Consider the following 15,953-nt stretch of genomic DNA (forward strand, 5'->3'; position numbering starts at 1 on the left):
GAGTGTGAGCACAGCAAATGTTAGGTATTACTATCACTGTCACGATTCTTAAGTTATTACCTGGTCAACTTAAATGCCATTAAATTACATTATGATTTCACTCATCTGAAAGATCAGGCATGTAAAATACATAATTAATTAATGGCAACAGACAGTTACATAATGCTTTACAATTTAAAAGTGCCTTTCATTTTCATTATTTCATATAATGCAGATAGTTTCATACCATATTTTCATTTATTTATTCTACTGAAGTATTGTTGTATTGGTTACAAGTATACAACACAGTGGTAAACAGTTACCCATATTGTTAAATCCTCACTCCCGCTAGGGCAGTTACTATCTGTCAAGGTAGGAAGATGTTACAGAATCACTGGCTATAATTCTCCATGCTGTACTACCACCCCCATGACCAACTTATATTATAATGGAGAATTTTTGTGCCCTTTTATACCCCTCACCCCACCCACCCACTCCAGCCCTTCCCCCATGGTCACTATCAGTCATTTCTCAGTAGCTGTTGAGTGTACTGCTCTTTTGTTCATTTAGTTTAGTTCTGTTTTTTTATATTCCACAAATAAGTGAAATCATATGGTATTTGTCTTTCTCTGCCTGCCTTCTTTCACTGAGCATGAATAACTTTCTAGGTCCATCCATGTAGTTGCAAATGGGAGGATTTCTTTCTTTTTTATGGCTGAATAACATTCCATTGTGTTTATGTACACATCTTCTTTATCCATTCATCTTTTCATGGACACTTTGCTTCATACCATATTTTTAAATTCCAGGACTTCTCCATTAGCTTCTTACATTAGCTTCTTCTGTCCTAAGAATCACAAATTACTTTTTTCTTCAGTAGCACCTCAGTCTTCAACTTTAAATACACTTCATAAAGGAAAGCCGGGCAGCCAACAGTAAAAAGCCTAGCTGTCTCAGAAGATGGGTCACAGTTACTATGAAGACATCAAGGTCCAAGTCTGGTCCTTGGAGGCTGTAAAAACTGCCTTAGCACAGAGAACAATCCTGTTTCCTAGTGGCAGACTCACATTAACTAAACTTGAAAGCCTGACATAGAAACAGAATGCCAGTTTATTTATTTAAATGAGATACATTACTGCTCATGGACTGAAGTAATTGCAGTGACATTACCAACACATTCTTTCCTTCTAAGCAGATCTGTGGTAAGACAAATTAGAATAAGAAGGTTCTTTGCTGAGGGTGGTGTCCAAACAAACTTAGTAAAATGATATGGCATGTTTAATGACACCTCTTTTAGGGAGACCAGTGTAGCTGCTCTGCAATGAAGTGGCTTTGGTTTGGGGAGGAAATGCTTTCAGGGTTACTGCTGAACATCTGTCTGCCTTGGAAAAATGCCGTTTATCTTTATTATTCTTTCCCCCACCCCTTAATCTTACCGATTCCCTTTCTTAAAGACACTTCTTTTAAGAAGCAAATATTTTTAATCATGTCAAAGTCATAACCCTGTTCCCTGGAGGCATGTTTGCAAATATATACTTTCAATCAGTAGTTTTCAGTGGACAATTTTCTTCGGGTTTCTTGGGGGATGTCTCACTGTCAACATGTAATAATACAGTAACTAAACTTCAAATTTTTCTTTATCAATTCTGTAGTAAAGTACTAGAATAAATTACTTTCAGAAATACATGAATATCTATTAAATGTCACCTTTCATGAAAGCAGTTTAAAAGGAGAAAAGAAAGGACTTATTTATTTAAATTTGTTTTGTAAGGTTAAGTAAAGCATTTAAAAGCTTGCTACTCAAAGTATGGCCCATGTACTAGCGGCATGAGTCTCACTTTAGGGCTTGTTAGCAATGGCAGGATCTCTGTCCCCGCCCCAGATTTATGGAATCAGAATCTGTAGTTGAACAAGATCCTCAAGTGATGTGAATGTAAATACAAATTTGAGAAGCATTTCTGCAGAGCAGTCGGGCTAGTTCCATGTCTGAGTGGTTGTCTGTACCTTTAGCCAGCACTGATCTTATGAAGTTAGCAGAATACTGCCTAAAGAACGCAGTTTCATTAGTCACTTCTTTGGTGTTCAATATCTTCTTTAATCCATAAGCCATCAACTCATGGGGTTATTCATTTATCTTTAGTTTTTACATAGAAACTGTTTTATGCGTGCTAATGTGAAGCATAAAATGTGGTTATAAAATGCCAAAATGCCCAATTAGAAAGTATAGAATCTGTCATCCATTCTTTTATGTACCTATAAAATTCTGCACAGCCAGTTTAACTTCAAAAACTAGTTAATTCTGGCAAAATTATGTGGTTATGCTAGCATTAGGAAGGCCCAGTCATAACTGTCGATTTAAATCTTATAGAAATGAAGAAAAATTGGAGTATTTTGTCTTTTGTTCTTGATATTTTTTGCTCAGAGTGATGTTTTAACAATATGTATGTATTCCAGAATCTGGCCTGTCACAAATTAAGTAAAATAAAGAGAAGCTCCCAATTATATCCTAAATTAGTGAATCCCCCCTAAAAAAATATATCTCTGAATGACTATGCTTCTGTAGTTATTATCTTCCTATAGGAGGATGCTTAGTAAAAGGTTATTTATTTCCCTCCAGAATACAAATCTATTGTGATGAAACCTCCAGGCAAATAAAAACTAAAGAGAAAGAAGCACACCATCCCATAGCTCTTCTGCACTTCTGCCATCCTCCTGCCTACCACGTGCTCGAATATGTCACCGGTAACGTATTTTGCCTTGCTGATGTCGGTTTTAATTGACTGTCTCAAATGCTGTGAAATCATAGAACTTGTTCATCTCTTCACTTCAGCCACATCTTGACTTCATTCCTTAAAAAATGTTTCTTTTATTATACTGTGCTTAAACGTAAGTAGAAACAAAAAGCTTAAATGTTTACTTCAAGAATTAACTTTAGGGGTGTGACTTAACGTTCGGAAGTATGAAATCGACACTTACTTTCTTGCTGATGTAGTGCGGGTCCAGGTCCTCCAGCGGCTCTGACGCCATCCCCGGAGGGATGTCTCCGTAAATAAACGGGAGGTTCTTTCCAGCTTCCAAGTCACTATTTGGCTTTGGTTTGTTCTCATCATCATTGTCTTGTTCTCTCTTGGGCTTCTTGGCTTTCTCCTCTGCAGCACGCTTTTCGATAGCAGCAAGAGATTCTCTAGTGAAAAGGCGGAAGCTCTCGGGTCCCGGGGGTACCAGCAGTGCCTGTGCCATCTTTTCATCCTGCACATTTAATTACGTTTAGCTTCTTGCATAAGAATTGCCTAACAAAAAAAAAATCAATGAGAGTTAAGAAAGCAAGTGAGTGAGAGGGATTACGGTCACCCCGTATGCCACTGAATGTTCTGGTAATCTTTTAAAAGTATAAACAGTAAGTAGTGCTTTTCATGCTGCTCTACAGATTTTAACTTGGAAACATGATCATTCCATCCACTTTTCAATAAGCCAACTTTGTAAGTCTATCAAAAGTCTGTCTGAGATCTTTGAGCCAAAATACAGTACAGTATACTTTTGGTAAAACAAGAAATGCCAGTGAGACTTGTCAATGAAATTACTTAAGGACCATTATTTCTCCCCTTCCTTTTGTCACATCTTACTTACTGTCCAAATAAGAAATCCTGGAAACAATGCAATGGTATGTCATCCCTGACTCACAAAGCCTCAGGATAGGGAAAGAAGTTTTGCCCAACCCAACCCAACCACTGTTCTGTCAGCATCATTACTACTGATTGCCCAGATAAGGTCTGACCAGCAACAGCAACAGAGAAGTCAAAACTATTTTTGTTTACTTTTCACCTTGGATCCTTCCAAGGCATCTTTTGAGGAAATAGCAGAATATATTTACTCCCTTTTCCAATCTGCTGCTTTTCAACTGTTCCAAGACAGTTCTCATATTCTTCCTGAATCTTCCATTTGGTGTAGTGGTGAAAAGCATGGACTGTGGAGCCAGACACTCTCTGTTCTGAGCCCTGGCTCTGCCCCTTATGAGCTGCATGATTTTGCAAAATGTAACCACTCAGTTCTTCAGTCTTCATCTATAACACGGGGGTATTATGAGAACTGACCCCCTAGGTTGTAAGTAATAAATAAATTAGTTTACATTAAGTGCCTAGAATGGTTTCTGGAATTAGTAAGCACTATGTTAGTATCAACTATCATAATCCAATTATCATCAGTTCCTCCAGCCATTTCTGCTGTTGTGATTTCAAGCATCCTCACAATTCAAGCCACTCTCCTTTAAATGAGGCCTTGACTTGCTGAAATCACAGCTGACCATGGAGCACCAGAATTGGGCTGGGAAGTGCAACGTACAGGCTAGGCATATTCACACATGCCTGCCACCTGTCTGGGAGAGGGCAACATGTGGAGTGGACCTGATCAGTTTCCCAGGGGAGGGAAAAAATGTCCTATCTGCTGGAAACCTGATGGAACTGTCAAAAATACAGGAAATCAACTTCATAAACTTTGAGACATAAGTTAACAGTTATGTATTATGCATTGCATGAAATACCACATTTAAAAGATGAAGATGGAAAACAGGAACAATTACAACAAAATACAGTGAGTGCATCAGTCATCGTGTACAACAGTCACGTGTACAACACTCTGGCATCAGAGTAACCAGATGTCATCTGTGACATTTCCACTATCGCCAGCCACCCTCCCCACCTCTGTATCTGCACTTACTCTAGTCACTGTAGTACTTTATCCCAAATGGCCTGCTAGTTCTTAGCAGTTTATTGCATCGATATACTGAGGTTACAGACAATGAGAAATTCTAGATCTTACAGTAATATAAGAAAAATGGCATAAGTTACTATATGTTTTTTGAGTTTCTGGTTCCTTGGTCTGTTCCAGTGATAAGAAAGCATTTTTAATAGCTTTGCCTTTTCACTGAATTAGTTTTTGTATGTGACATTTTTATTATATTTTACACTATTAGGAAGGTATATTCTAAATAAGTTATGAAATATCAGATGTTAAAAGCTGTGCCATTTTCCCTACTAGTTCTGAAGAACTTCTGATTTGTAGTGAAGCTTCCTTCCTTCCTTCTTTCCTTCCTTCGTTCCTTCCATCAAGTGGTATATGAATCAGCATATTTGTGAACAGTTATTCTATTTTACTAAAAAAACAATCAGCTATTTATTTTGTGCCTTATAAATTAATGGCAGACGGCAAAAAGTAGAATTAATGTTTTGAGCCATTCTATGCCAATTTGGATGGCTACATAGCCAATCGACCTCTAGGATGTGTGAGAATAATCACAGCTTTTATACTTTTGAGTGTAGAATGAGTTTGTGCATTGACTGCAAGCCTTAAACACCCAGAGATGTGTGATCCACCTGCCTCACATCACCTGTCAGGAATTGAATGGTTCTTCCTAAGTCCTAAATGAAAATAAAACAGCATGACAAACATATCTTAAGAAAGTTTTATGAAACACAGTTGCTTTCTTAGGGGAGAAAAAAGGTTATTTCCATATTTAAGTATTTAGTTGAACTGATTTCAGTTTCTTTATTGACAGTGAAATGAAAAACATGCAGCAATTGAGATCAGAAATCTGGGTTAGTATTGAGTCTGCCACTAACAGTTTACCTGTGTCATTTAACTTTCCTCAACCTCAATGTTATTGAAGTACCTTATCATATATGTTGCAACCCTTTGCCATAAAGAAATAACTAATTTTATTCATTATTGGAAACTCCTGGTTCATAAATTTTAAAATGAAATTAGGTTAAAAATACCCAATATGGATATCTTTACAAATTCCTCTGATTTCTCTGTGATGACATAGAACAAGGTTATCATTTTACTAAATGTTCATGATTTTTACATGAACAAAACTACAAAATCATGAACATTTATTTAAAAAGAAGCAGTCCTTCACCTTGTTTACTTATCAAGGGCTATGAAAGAGAACTTGAGCCGCAGTCAAGAGGAAGTAAAGAAGTGTCTTTGAAATTCCTACACCATTGTCTCTGAATCCAGACTCTCAGCTTTTCCTCTGCAAGGGGAACTAGTGTTTGCCCAATATTTGGATAGGCTGAGACATTGAAAATTACAGTGAACGGAGCTTCTCATGGCTTTACCTGCAGCTCTGCTGTTTAGAAACCTGTCTTAGTTCTTTGACAGTCTATTTTAATTTCTTTCTGATTCTTTCTTGTTCTTTGTGAGCTTATTATACAGACTCTTACATAATTTTATATTCCTATTAGAGCAGGCTTTTTAAAAATTAATTCCTACTGATGCCTTGGTGTGGAATATATATTATTAATGAATATGCATGCACTATAATTTATTAAAATATATCAAATCTAATATACCACAATTTCCCCAGAACTCTCCTTTAAAGGACAGAAAAGATCTGAAGGGATGATCTCTTCAATTAAAAACCAAAGAGTCTCTGGGAATGTGTGTGAGTAAAGCCAATGTATCCCTCTATTAACCAATACAAATATTGTGGCTCAAAATATCCTATTATAGGGATGGACCACAAAATATCAAACCTGGAAAAACCTTTGGATCATATATTTAGAAAATATTTATTGAGGGACCACCATGTATCAATACTGTGCTTGGACCAGGCACCCCTGGTCCCTGCCTTTGAGCTGATAGTCAAGTGTGAGAGAGAGATGTTTATAGAAATAATTATTAGACAATTATATATAACTGGCTATTGTGTGTGCTCCGTACGAGGAAGCTGCCCAGAGAAGGGTTGGGAGGGGTTCAGTAGTGTTTCCATCAGGAAGTGATATTGGAGTAAGTTTTGTAGACTGGTTGGGATTTGACCAATTAGTTGTGGTCATGGTAGAAAAACATGCTAATAGAGATACTCTAGGGAGGGAGACAGCATAGACATGAGCCCCGAAATAAGAAAAACACCTGGAGAGTTTGGGAAGAATTAAATAGTTTCATTATGGGTGGAGACCAACCTGCCCAAAATGATAGGTAAGAGAAAGGACTGAAAGGTTAGGCAGGATATAGATCACCAAAGGTCTTGCACAGCATGCGAAGGTATACCATGGATGGGGAGTAACATGGTCAATTTGAAGATTAGAAAGATGGTTGCAGTATGAAGGGTAAATAGGTAGGGAGTGATTGTAGAGCAATGGTTTTCAAACATTTTGGTTTGAAGATCCCTCTATACTCTTAAAATTATTGATGACCTCAAAGAGCTTTTGTTTATGGGGGAGTTATCTATCAGATATTTACTATATTAAAAATTGAAATAGAAAAATTAAAAAATTTTTATTAACTAACTTAATAATAATAAATACTGTATGTTCACATGCATAATGGATTTTTAATGAAAAAACTATTTTCCCAAACAAAAAGGATTAAATGAGAAGAATGAATTTGTTTTAAATGTGGGCAAATCTCTTTACTCTCTTACTTTAATGGAATGCAACTAGATTCTTATATCTGCTTCCAAGTTCAGTTGGTTGAAATATTTTGTTTTGACTGAAGTACAAGAAGAAAATCCTCACATACACACATACAAACACACACAGCTGGAAAAAAGGAGTATTTTAATGGTCTCTTTAGGCAATTGTGAATATTCTTCTTTGATACACACCAAAACTCTACAAATGGCAGCTTTTAAAATTAGTTTGAATCTGGAATCAGAGACCATATCAATGAGTCTTGCTCTTTGGACGGTTTTTTTTTTTATCATCATGCATGGATCATTTGAAAAACATTGGCACATTTTATGAAGATTTTCCAAACTTTGGTAAATTTCACTATATAACATTTAAAAACCGCATTTGTTAATATCATCATTGAGCTCATGAAAAAAGTCAGAATGTATTGGAAGGCTGTGAGGCTCCCAGTGGCAGGGAAAAGTTTTCCAAAATACCAATTTCTACTTGAAGGCTCCAGTTTTAACATTGACAACAAATGCCGTCATTTTCTTTTCCTGAAGTGACAAGCTTTTTCTTTGTTCATCTTTGAGAAAATATCTGCCAGATAACCGAGTCTGAATAACCATAGCTTGTCAGTTCTTCTTTGAATTGAAAATGGGGTTCCATTAAAAAAAAAAGACTTTTTCAGCTCCTGACTCACACAATCCCACGAGTATTTTTCCCTGAGACAACCATAGCACTTCGGGACACAGAAGAAATGACCTATGCTTCCCATTTCATCATATAGAATAGTAAAAATATATCATCTTTAAGGTCAAGTGTAATGAAATTTGTAAAATTTACTGCATCATCAAAGATGTTCTTATGTGAACTGGCATGTTTTTCCTCCCAAAAGTGTGTGGTGGTGAAGAAAACAAGAACTCCTACATTTTGATGCCACTGCCTTGATTCCTGCTAAGGCATTACCAGTTGCACCCCTGTGACTTTCACATTATCAGTTCAAATGCCAAAACAGGGGAAAAAAAGGCAAATGACATATTGGTATTATTTGGAAAAGAGTTTAGACTTTGCAGCCCACCAAAAAGTGACACAGGAATCCCCAGTTGTCTGCAAACTACCCTCTGAGAACACTGCCCTAGAAGCAAACAGGTGGACACCCCTCGTCTGAAGGAGAAGGCAAGAGAATTCGACTGTAGCTCTACTATTAAGGCTCTGGACTGGACAGTCAGAACTGTATCCAAGCCCTAAATCCTGTATAATTTTCAGCTTCCTATTTTATGATGAAGATAATCACAGCAATGATATTACATAGAGTTAATGTGACATATAAATGAGAAAATGTACCTAGAGAGTGAGCACAGTGCCTGGAAGATAATAAGCAATCAGTAAGTTAGGGAAGAAACAAACCATGGCCACAGGCCTATACTCAAAGCACAATTAGGAGAGAGAAAAATCAATGAGATTTTGTGATGACTTGATATGATGGATGAAAATGAGTTATGGAGTTAAACTCAATCCCAGACTTCTGGTTTAAGCCACAAGTTGTCATTAGCCCAGCAGAGCAGTAGAGAAAGTGTGTAGAGCATAATAGTCAATTCTGTTTGGGATTTCTTTAGTTGGGGATGTCTGTGAGTGAACTGGATGTGTAATTAAAATATGGGTCTGAGACTCAGGAAAGCCATCTGGGCTGGAAAAAATATTGATTGAAGAGTCACAGGTTGAAACTGAAGCTAAGAATATGTATTACATTGTCTAGGAAAAAAATTGAAAAGATGAAGAAGTAGGACTCCTATGAATACCAATTTTTAAGGAGAGAGAGAATTAGGGACTGAAGTCAGAACAGTTACATAGAGACCAATAGGGGAATTTTGAAGATGCTGATTAAAAAGTCTGTATGGGATTTAACAATTAGTCCAGTTCCTTGCCTTATAATAAATGAGGAACAGCTACAGAGAAGTTAGCAAGCTTCACTGAAATGTCTTCTGACAAACACAAATTGTTGCCCCGAGGTAAAACATTTTCCACACATTCTATTCTTGACTGACTTTTCCTTTTATATTTGACATTTTTATCTTGAATCTTACTATTGTGTGATTTTATTTTAAAGATCTAAGATGTATATAAATAACTACAGAAAAAATAGATTTGTATAATTCACTTCCGTTTTCCAGGATCACCTATCTGAAACTATATAAAGCCTTTCTGTTAATGAATCAGAAGTAATATTTGTTAATGAATCAGAATCTGAGAAAAAAGGCATAGTAAACATTTGGAATATGCTGTGGCATTAATGAGGCAAAGAGAAAATTATTATTTCCATTAGTTATATAGCCCATGAGTTTTCATCTTGCCTAATTCCCAGAATAGCAGACAGTTTGGTAAATTGTATCAATCTATAACCTGTTAGTATCAATAGCCTCTGTGTCTCTCTGTTGGGATTTTTATGATTATGTTACAGACAAAATTGATTAGTTCTGGTCTGTTCCCATGGAAACAAAATTATCTCAGAGGTTGTAAATTTGCCATCTTCAAGGATGGAAAGTTGCTCTGTGTCATACAACTTGAGAGATTAGAAAAAAAATCCACAGTGCTTTCATATCCTTGATGAGAGAGCGAATTTGGGGGAAAGACTGTGCCCATTACTGAGGATAGGATGCCATGCTTCCTTGGTATCAATGAAAGAGACTATCAATAGGAAGGGCATAATCTAAAAGATGAGATGGGCCAATTAACTGTCTCTGACTGAAGAAAGTTATTAATTTTTTCCAAAGAAATTCTCATTCTCAGTTAATGATTGTCCAGTATTTGCTCTGTTCTCAGGTGGCATATGTGACTAAGAGCACAATATTTTCCTGAAGGCATATGCGGAGCATTCAGCATGTTATAGTGATAACCACTGAACACTCTTCAAGGCAGAATTAAGTATTATTTCCCATATTTCAAAAGAGTTTTGAATTAGCATCTAGTAGTGTACCTACTTAAATAGGCGGCTTTGAGAATTAATAATAAAAATATAGAAAATTCTTGCTAAATTATTACTGTGTCTCAGACACTCCGCCATGTAATTTTATGTATGTTAACTCATTTAATTTTATGAGGTTGGTACCATTATTATTCCCATTTTACAGATCAAAAACCCTGGGTGCAGGTAGGTTGGGTAAGTTACTCAAGTTATAAAAGTAATACGGAGCAAGAATTTGAACCCATGTAGTTTGGAAAATAACTGAGCCCCAACCCTACGAAATAAGATTTTCCATTCATATTTTCTGAAATGGAATTAGGATAAATCAGTAGCCTTATTGGGAAGTTACTATATATAGAGGCCCCTGGTAAGAATGGGATGTGCAACCTAAGAAATGTAACAATATAGTCCTTACCTTTGTTTTAATGCAGAAGATAAACAGGAGTGAGTTAATAACAAACATAAAACCCACATCTAATAGATACATAGTCACATATATATTAATCACTTGGAGTTATGTAAAGGTAAACTAAAAGCCAAGGCTAGCTTCTTCTGTGTCATGGCCCTCTTGCCCTCAGGGTGGTATCAAGGAACTTAGCATTATTCCATTGGCCTGAATAAACCTATCAAGAAAGTAACTCTAGCAACGATATCACCATGTCATGGCCAAACACAAATGAATTTTAGACTTTCTCTACCATTGTTCCCTTCCTGTTTCCTAAAAATGGCTGTCTACATATACATATTATTTCTTGACTTGTTAACTGTTTAATGAGAGAATCTTAAAGATTCTGCCTTTCTCTCTCTACCTGGACTCATTGTCATGCCTCTGGAAAAAAAATGCCAAGTATGAAAGCACAAGCTTATCTCTGTTTCAGAACAATTTTTATCTTGGAAATAGTAATTAGTTTCTAGGAAATGATGTTTCCTGTGACTTTGTCCTTAGCAGATAGCTATCAGCGTAAAGAGACAGCTAGTAACTAATAACAGATACTAAGCCAACATTTCAGTAGATCAGCATCATTTGTTTTATTAGTTTCCGAATTTTTCTGTTGTATGTTCGCAAACTGAAGTAAATTGTGTGTTCACTGCCCAGCATCCATTCCACTACAGACAACTCCTCCAAGCCCCTTGCCAGTCACTGGTTAAGAAATAGGTATGTAGTCCAATTCTGGCCAACAAGAGGTGAGGGGAAGTCAGCTAAATATGTGTCTATAAAAGGTATCTTCACTCCTAAAAAAGAGACTGAGAAGGAGACAATTCTCTGTCCTCTGGACCTTATTGCATTGGGGTCTGATACCTGGCACTCCTTCAGTAATTTACAGCCAGAGGGGATACCATTTTGAGGGTGAGGCTGACACACCGAGGGTGGCAGATCACAGAGACAGATCTACCCCTGGGCTCTCCATGGATCGCTCAGCTCTTGAACCCATACAACCTCTGCACGGCTTGTTAGGTTCAATAACCATCCTTTTTGACTAAGACAACTTTAGACAGCTTTTCTAGTTAGGTTCAGCTGATACACTAAACAAATAAATACTCCTCTGTTGGTTCAAAAACTTGGTCAGACCAGAAGCTCGCGTACAACCAAATACTAATCACATATTTGGGTGTCCTTTTCCCCATGCAAATAGGTGCACTATGGATCCAATTACCAAATAAATATAACAAAATTTAATTGTATAAATACAGGCCTGGGTGATTTACTAAATACATGGGACAAATATCTCTCTTGAAAGAAAAAGAAATAAAAAGCTGTGTTAGTCTCTCATTCCTACATCAGTAGCCTTTGGCCTCAGTCCACTCCCTGAAGTCCTTCCTGCCAGGTCCTTAAGTGTTTGCCTCTCTGCAGGAACAAACTAGTGTGGAGGGAGGAAATCACTCCTCTGCCTTCTTTTTGTCTTGATACACCTCTTTTGTTAGCTAGTAAAGACCCTAGTTTACTTTCCACAAACACAAATGTATGCATGCTAGTAGTTCAGGTAGTCACAGCACCTTTTTCCAGAAAAGCTCCAGGCCACTGCTGGGAATTACCTCAGATATTCTCATACTATCCCTAGAAGAGAGTCTGTGTTTTTATTCCAGTAAGTCACTCTGCCACAAATTCTTGACAGATGCCTCATCCCTGAGGAACTCCGATGCGGCTCGGTGTCAGCTTTCTTGCTCCATGACCTGTACAGAAAGGGAACACAGGCGAGGTCAGTCCAGCATCTTTGGCATCTGGGTTGATGTGGGTGCTCCGGCTCTAGGTCTGGGTTTCTGTACTCGGTTTATGTAGATACAGCTCTAGATCAAGAAAGCAGGGTTGTGGGAAAGAAGGTCGTCTGAGCCTTGTAAGCAGCCTGCGCTGGTGAGCTCGAGGAAGGAAGGGACCAGGAACCAGCTGCCAGGATCCTGGGTGGGGTGGGGCTCCCCTTCCTTCTCGGGCAGCGTCCATTCAGTCACTCTTTCCGAAGGCATGCTGGGGTCTTCAGAGCATCTCCCTGCTCTTCACCTCCTGCTTCCTCCCTTCGCTTCCCTCTTTACTTCCCCCGAGGTAGATCAGCAGAGCATGGGGTCCACCTTGGTGGGGTGGGTCCTTCTTCTAGTTCTTTCTGAGTTCCCTTCCCTCTCCACCTAAAACTCCATTTGATTGGCTCAACTAAGATAAGACTAATAAACCTTACTCAGTGGCTTCTAAGTGTAAATTTTAGACAAGCAGAGGTAAAAAAAAAAAACAACAGCATGCTAAACCAAGGCATACTGTTACCCTGACAATGACAACCTGATGTCATATTCCTTTGAGCGACTAGCAATGGCTTAGCCAGTTAAACCAATAATTAATTCAAAGGACAATATATGTAATTTCAAAATCAGCAATTGATATTTAAAACTGCTTAGTTCAGTTCACTTACACAATGTTCATAAACCAAACTGGTCTTGCATTGTCACCAATAAATTTCCTTTTACTATTTACTCTGATAAAACAAAACAGAACAAAACAAAACATTGAATCTTACCTTTTTCTTTTAAGCATAGTCTTTTAAAATCATTGTCTCCATAAGAGAGAGAACTTAACTCTGAAGTCACCAATCTTTAATCTGTCAGCAGAATAATCTTTCTAAAATACATATCCTACCTTTATTAAAATTTGTCAGAGGCTCTGTGACTTATAGTCACTTCAGCAAAGTGTACAGGTACCTTTATGATCTGGCCTCTGCCGCTCCTCTCTTACAGTAACACAGTGCCGGCTCAGCCATTCACTAGTATGTGACATTGAACATACTGCCCAGCCAATCCACTTTTTTGTTTCCCATCTGTTAATGGGGATAATAATATCCAGTGAAACAGGGTTGTTAGAATTAAATGAGATTTTATACACACACACACACACACATCCATCCCTGTAAAGTCACTCATACAGTAGTTTGTATAAAGTAGGCTTTCCATAAAAGCTGGAGGTTTTAATAGTATTAGAAGTAGCAATGATGGTAATAATATTATTATAGTTATTATTTTTCTGTAAAGTGGCAATAATGATACTAATAACAACCATCAGAGCTTGAAACATTAAATTCTTAAATAAACTTAAAATCCCCTTCAATAAGTGTTAATTCCCTCTAATTCATAGCTGAGAACTTAATAAATACTACTTCCCCTCTCTTCACAACACACAATTAACTGGGTTTGCAATACCTTGCTCTCTAGTCTGATATATAATAAGTATGATGTTAAATGACTAAAATGACCATTGAGATATATTTCCAAAATACTTAAAGTCTTTTCTTTGGGGACTTGGAGGGGAATGAACAAGGATGGCTGAGTATCTGAGAGGAACTAAGAAGTTCAGGGGAAGCAGAGAAATGGAGTTTGAGAAGGCATTCCAGAATGTTCTTATTTGCTCAAGTTCTCTCTTGACTCTCTTCCCTTGTGAAAATCACTGATTCATGAATCAGAGAACTATATCTCATGACCTGGGCTCCAACAGGGAGCGTTCTTCCAAACCCAGGTACTGTTGGGAAAGATTAATGATTTCTACATAGGCCCTCATGCTCCAATTTTGGCCTCAAACTTCAAGTTGCATTACTATTAATACTATCTTCATCTCAGTCATCCTTAAAAGTAGACCATGGTTTACAGATTAACCATACTACAAAATTAAACTACTGAGTAAAGAGCAGAATGAAGATTCTTTAAAGTAGTTCTGAACCCCATGGAACATAATAATCACTTGGGCTACTTGTTAAAAATGCAAATTTCTGGGTTCAATCTCGGACATTCTGAAAAGCTGGTCTGGAGCAAGGCCCAGGGAGCTGTAAGGTTCCTAAATGCATCTGGTGCAGGCGGCACACGGATTTGAGAAGGCTGCTCTGAAGGGAAGTAGAGGTTACTAGGACTATGAGATCATATGACCATGGCTGGATTTAGCTCTAATGTTCCCAGTAGGTAAGAAAAAGTGGAAGAACATAGGATCACATGGATTTTATTGTATTTTAGGAAAAACAAAACAAAAACAATTCCTAAAAGCTGTGTATAAAAAGACAAAATTTCTCCAAGAACTAAGATGAGAGAAAAAATATTGCTTAAGACACAGCATAAGGGACACTAGGTAATATGCTTAACAGATGTCTTAAATTTAATTTCACCAAAGACCCATACAAGGTTAAATCACATCTACTAATGGCTAAACTTATTGAATTGCATTTAGAAGGTGAGAATATGCTTCAGAAACTACCTTTAGATTATCTAACACAAATATTGGATGTGGAGATCCCCTTATGAAGTCGTCTTAATAGAATTTCAGCATTTTGGAAATTAAGGGCAAGTTCTTCATGCCATGAATGAGTGGTATGTCAAAGAGCCTGATAGAGATTTTATCCTGAAAAGGTGGGTAGCACCACCTTTTGCTGAGGAACCTTTGACAAAGTTGCTTTAATTGTATTGTTTTTATTTCTCTTTTTACTATAATATTATTAATTGTAATACTAATATCAACAATTGAATTTTCTAGAGATGAGTTTGTTTACAATCCCTTTCGTCTTTACTTTATCCTGACAGTTTATTTATCTTTATTTAAGACCTAGTCCTCAGGGTTTTAAAATTTTTTGTCTTATTCCAGCTTCATTGTTTTTAGCCATCATTTTGCCTCTTTAGTTTATCCATTAACTATTTTTGGCCATTTATGCTATTTGCTGTCATTTCAATCCATTTTATCTTCCTTTATTTTGACAACATGATATACCTGCCTCTTTTCCAGATCAAAACCATTTCTGTCATGCATCAGGCTGTAAAACTCTGGGGACTCAGCTCTTTTGTGCAAAGGCCGAAGTAGATCCAAAGCCTACACACCAAGGACCTCACAGACTTTGCCAGCAAGTCCCAGGCAGGGATTCCCCACGGGAAAGGGGCAGCCTGCTTTCTGGGTGGGAACACTGGTTGACTCTTCAGTGTCTCTAATAGTCATACTCTACCAGCTGCTCACTGGATTTTAAGACATGAGGCCCTTATCACAGAAATAATTTCAAATGGCCAATTGCCAACATATGCAGAAAACACTAGAAATTTGTCTAGGAAAGAAACCATACATCCACTTTTCTGGGTGCTCAAGAGATGCTCCCGGATCAAATCTGTCCATCAGAAAG

At 37.4% G+C, this 15,953-nt stretch overlaps 1 protein-coding gene across 7 annotated transcripts in view; it reads right to left on the reverse strand.

The window, feature by feature from the left end:
* Positions 1–15,953, reverse strand: part of LOC108397612 (sodium channel protein type 3 subunit alpha) — a 112,268-nt gene that overhangs the window by 82,750 nt on the left and 13,565 nt on the right. For 4 of the 7 annotated variants that reach the window (XM_073241581.1, XM_073241580.1, XM_073241579.1 and 1 more), the window contains exons 2-3: positions 12,367–12,504; positions 2,956–3,269 (exon numbers count right to left, since the gene is read on the reverse strand). In XM_073241581.1, the coding sequence (XP_073097682.1) occupies positions 2,956–3,219 (264 nt within the window). In that variant the 5' untranslated portion in view covers positions 3,220–3,269; positions 12,367–12,504. Of the gene's footprint in view, positions 1–2,955; positions 3,270–12,327; positions 12,505–15,953 lie in introns of those variants that run through there. The other 3 variants (XM_073241577.1, XM_073241578.1, XM_073241582.1) reach the window with 3 other exon arrangements.

This window comes from Manis javanica, chromosome 7 (assembly GCF_040802235.1).
Source record: "Manis javanica isolate MJ-LG chromosome 7, MJ_LKY, whole genome shotgun sequence".
In the NCBI taxonomy this organism is placed as follows: domain Eukaryota; kingdom Metazoa; phylum Chordata; class Mammalia; order Pholidota; family Manidae; genus Manis; species Manis javanica.